The following is a 3,405-nucleotide window of genomic DNA, read 5'->3' on the forward strand; positions in this document are numbered from 1 at the left end:
TTTGTGTAGTCTGCATGTTTTGTGTAGTCTGCATGTTTTGTGTAGTCTGCATGTTTTGTGTAGTCTGCATGATTTGTGTAGTCTGCATGTTTTGTGTGCCTACTGACTGTGAAACTAAATTACCCTTGGGGATAATAAAGATTCTTTTTTTTTGGTTCCACGTAATTTCTGTATGTTTATTTCGAAGAATGGACAGTGTCTGAGATGTAATATTCCACTCTCTCCGTCAGTTTGCTTATTGGGCCACTTAGATGATGTCACCTTGGAGACAAAGTCAATTCACATGATTTTTACTGCTTTATGTATAGCAAGAAAAACTATACTCATGAATTGAAAAATAAAAATACTCTTAGTATTAAACAGTATAAAGACCTTTTGTTGGATTACATCAGTCTTGAGACAGCCTGTACCTCCACATCAGAACAATCTCTCTGGGCTTCTTTGATTGGCTCCAACCCGTAGTGGAGGTGAGTAAACCCCTTTGATTTTGTCCCGTGGGGCATCATTGTTGATGTGGGGGGGTATCGGGGCTGGGGGCATGGGGGGGCGTGGGCCCAGGGCAATGGCACTTAACTGGGGAGGTGGCTTTGGTGGTTCTGAGCGTTGACCTCTGCTGGCTGCATGCAGGCTTCTGGGCGGTCTGTACTGGCGGGCGCAGGTTACTGGCATGGTGGCCTGGCTGCTCCTGGGTGGGTTTGGGGTGGACGCGGGTTCGGGGTTCTGGGGGAGTGTCGTTTCCGGGCTGGGGTCCCGGCTTGACCCGGGGGTCTCGGGTCTTGGCGGGTATGTTGTTGGGGTCTTGGGTCGGGGCATGCGCCAGTGCCCGGGCCGGGCCTGTGGGCCCTTGGTGCGCTGGTGGGCTTTGGGGCCTCTGCCATGGGGAGGGGGGAGGGGGGGCATGGGAGGGGACAGGTGGATTCAGTCTGAGTGTCTTCCTGCCTGGCTGTGATCTGGTGCTTGGCTGGGGGTCTGGGCTGTGGGGGGCTGTGGGTGGGGGGGCTTTTGCTCAGGTGGCTCTGCACTGCTGGCCCAGGGGTGTTTGGCCGTGTTAGGCATGTGCCCTCCGTTGCGTGGGGTACTCTCATTGTGTGTGTTGCTGTGGTGGACTGGTCGGTCCTTTTGTGGGGGTGGGGGTAATAATAATAATAATAATGAATTTAATTTGTAACGCACTTTTCATTAACAAAAATCTCAAAGTGCTAAAGCCGGGGTGTGCTCTCAGTCGTCGTGGTGCGGTGTTCAGGCACTTCTGGCTGATTGTCGCTGCTGGAGTTTGGTGGTTTCTTTGGTTGGGGGACTGGGTGTTGAGCTGGGGATCGGGTTGGGGGTCTGGACGATCTCGGAGTTGGGGGTTGGGTCACTGGCCCAGGTTCTGATCGGTCCTCGGGGCTATGTGCCGGTCCGTGGCCTGGTTCCCTGGTGGTGCGGCTGCCTCCTGCTCCTGGATGGATGCATTGGAGCCTCCCACCCCTGGTGGATCTCGGAGAATGGGGGTGCCTATTGGGGTCAGTGGGGGAGCTGGCCCCATGGGAGGGCATTGCCACCTCAGTTGTTCCTCCCCACCCCGACGTCTTCCTCTGCCCACTCCATCACAGCAACACTCAAGCAGGGCCTTGGGGTTCAGGTGCACTAATGAGCAGCGGGGAGGATCCTCCATCTCTGTGGTTCGTGGAGACCTGGGCCCCAATTTTATCAAACAACCTAGACACTCGCATATAACATTCTCATGACACGTGCGTATATAGGGTCTGGAGTGGGCACATGGTGGCATATAGGGGGTGGGATGTGTAATCATTCTCACTCTTCCTGTTTTTCCTTAAACCCTCGTTCTCTGTTTGACATTTGGGGTCGGGGGCGGGGGGGGGGGTGGGGGTAGGCTGCCTGGTTGGGGTCTGGGCTGTGGGTGGGTGTTGGGACTTGGGGGGCGATTGGGGGTGGGGCTGGTGCTCTGGTTCTGCCTGTGTTGTTTGGATCTTTTGATCAGGGTTAATGGTTGCAGTGGCCGGCCCTTTGGCTGGGGTGGCTGCCGGGTTCTGGCGGAGGGTCGCCTGTGCTTGTGTGGTCAATGGTGGGGCATGGCGGCGGTCGGGGATATAGCACTCGGACAATAATTCTGTGTCACAATGCCGGACAGGACAAGGGAAAATAAAGATTCTTGACCTTGAACAGGGTAAATGGATCAAAACCTAAAAAAATGAGTATGCATATGTTTTAAAATATCGTATTAATCCTGAACTAAACCAAGAACTGTGCTTGTGAGTGAAGCTGGGTCTGTCTGTAAACTATTTATCTGAATGAAATGCAGAAGTTATCCACTTTGTCTCATTCCATCTGAAATCTAAACCCAGTTCAAGCCACGGGACATTCGAGTTCTGTAAAGGAGTCCTTGACTGAATGAGACGAAGCTGCAGAAATCAAACTGGGATGAATGTGATTATGAAACGGTTTGCTCCACACGCACCATCATCTGGCAGGTTATTTAGTGTGTTCATCAGTGACCGCACCATCATCTGGCAGGTTATTTAGTGTGTTCATCAGTGACCGCACCATCATCTGGCAGGTTATTTAGTGTGTTCATCAGAAAACACAACCACGTTATTATAAAGACAGAACGGGACCAGTTTGATACCAGTAAGGCCTGCTGCTCGTCCTGTTCTAGCAGCAGCCAGACAACATGAACTTCTTGGAGCAGGAGCACGTGACGTTAGCTGCTGCTAGCTCCGCTCCGGTGCTCGTGTTTCTAACCTTCTCTGTATTTCCTGCGCAGTTTCCGGTGGACGCTTCTGACGACCCCCGACAGCTTCTCCTTACACCAGGCTTCCTCTGGAACTGGAGCAGTGAGCCGCTCCAAGTGGCTTTCTGTCTCTCCTGTCTCCATATTATCCCGGGAGTTCATTCCTCATCACTATCTCGCTCTTCTTCTTCTTCTTCTGACCACGGTGTTGCCAGATAGAGTCCAGGTTTTCCAGTTCAAAAATCTGTTAATCCGCTACATCACACAAAAACCCGCCCAATCAATATATTGTAATATTTACTGTTTGAACATGAACGTCAGTACAAGTTCATTTAACACTTTGTGGCAAAACGCAACAATCCAACAAAATCCCAGTATACCTCGAGCAGCAAACAGAAAGGGGCGTGCACAATGTCAGTCCCATACCATATTTGGAGATGGAACTCCGGAAATGAAGGGGGCGCTATTTCCTTTACCCATCCATAGATATAAACACTAGATCCCTCATTGGCTGCTGCGGCGCAGGATTTTCGGCCGCCATCTTGAAACGGTCGTCCTTATTTAGTTAAATCAGAAGATGTGTCAGCACTTCGCAGCTTATTTCTGTTCAGATCGACGGACTGTTGACGTCAGGTCTCGGGGGATAACTTTTCACAGTAGGATGAACATAT

General features: G+C 51.4%; 1 protein-coding gene across 1 annotated transcript in view; it reads right to left on the minus strand.

Annotated features, from left to right (window-relative positions):
* The window catches only part of bmt2 (base methyltransferase of 25S rRNA 2 homolog), a 29,182-nt gene extending 26,038 nt beyond the window's left edge, over window positions 1-3,144 (minus strand). Inside the window, exon 1 of the mRNA XM_037683043.1 lies at window positions 2,746-3,144. Coding sequence (XP_037538971.1) covers window positions 2,746-2,896 — 151 coding nt within the window. The 5' untranslated portion in view covers window positions 2,897-3,144. The remainder of the gene's footprint in view (window positions 1-2,745) is intronic.
* Between the last annotated feature and the right edge of the window lie 261 nt (window positions 3,145-3,405).

Source organism: Nematolebias whitei, chromosome 10, assembly GCF_014905685.2.
Source record: "Nematolebias whitei isolate Nwh7 chromosome 10, NemWhi1, whole genome shotgun sequence".
Lineage (NCBI taxonomy): Eukaryota > Metazoa > Chordata > Actinopteri > Cyprinodontiformes > Rivulidae > Nematolebias > Nematolebias whitei.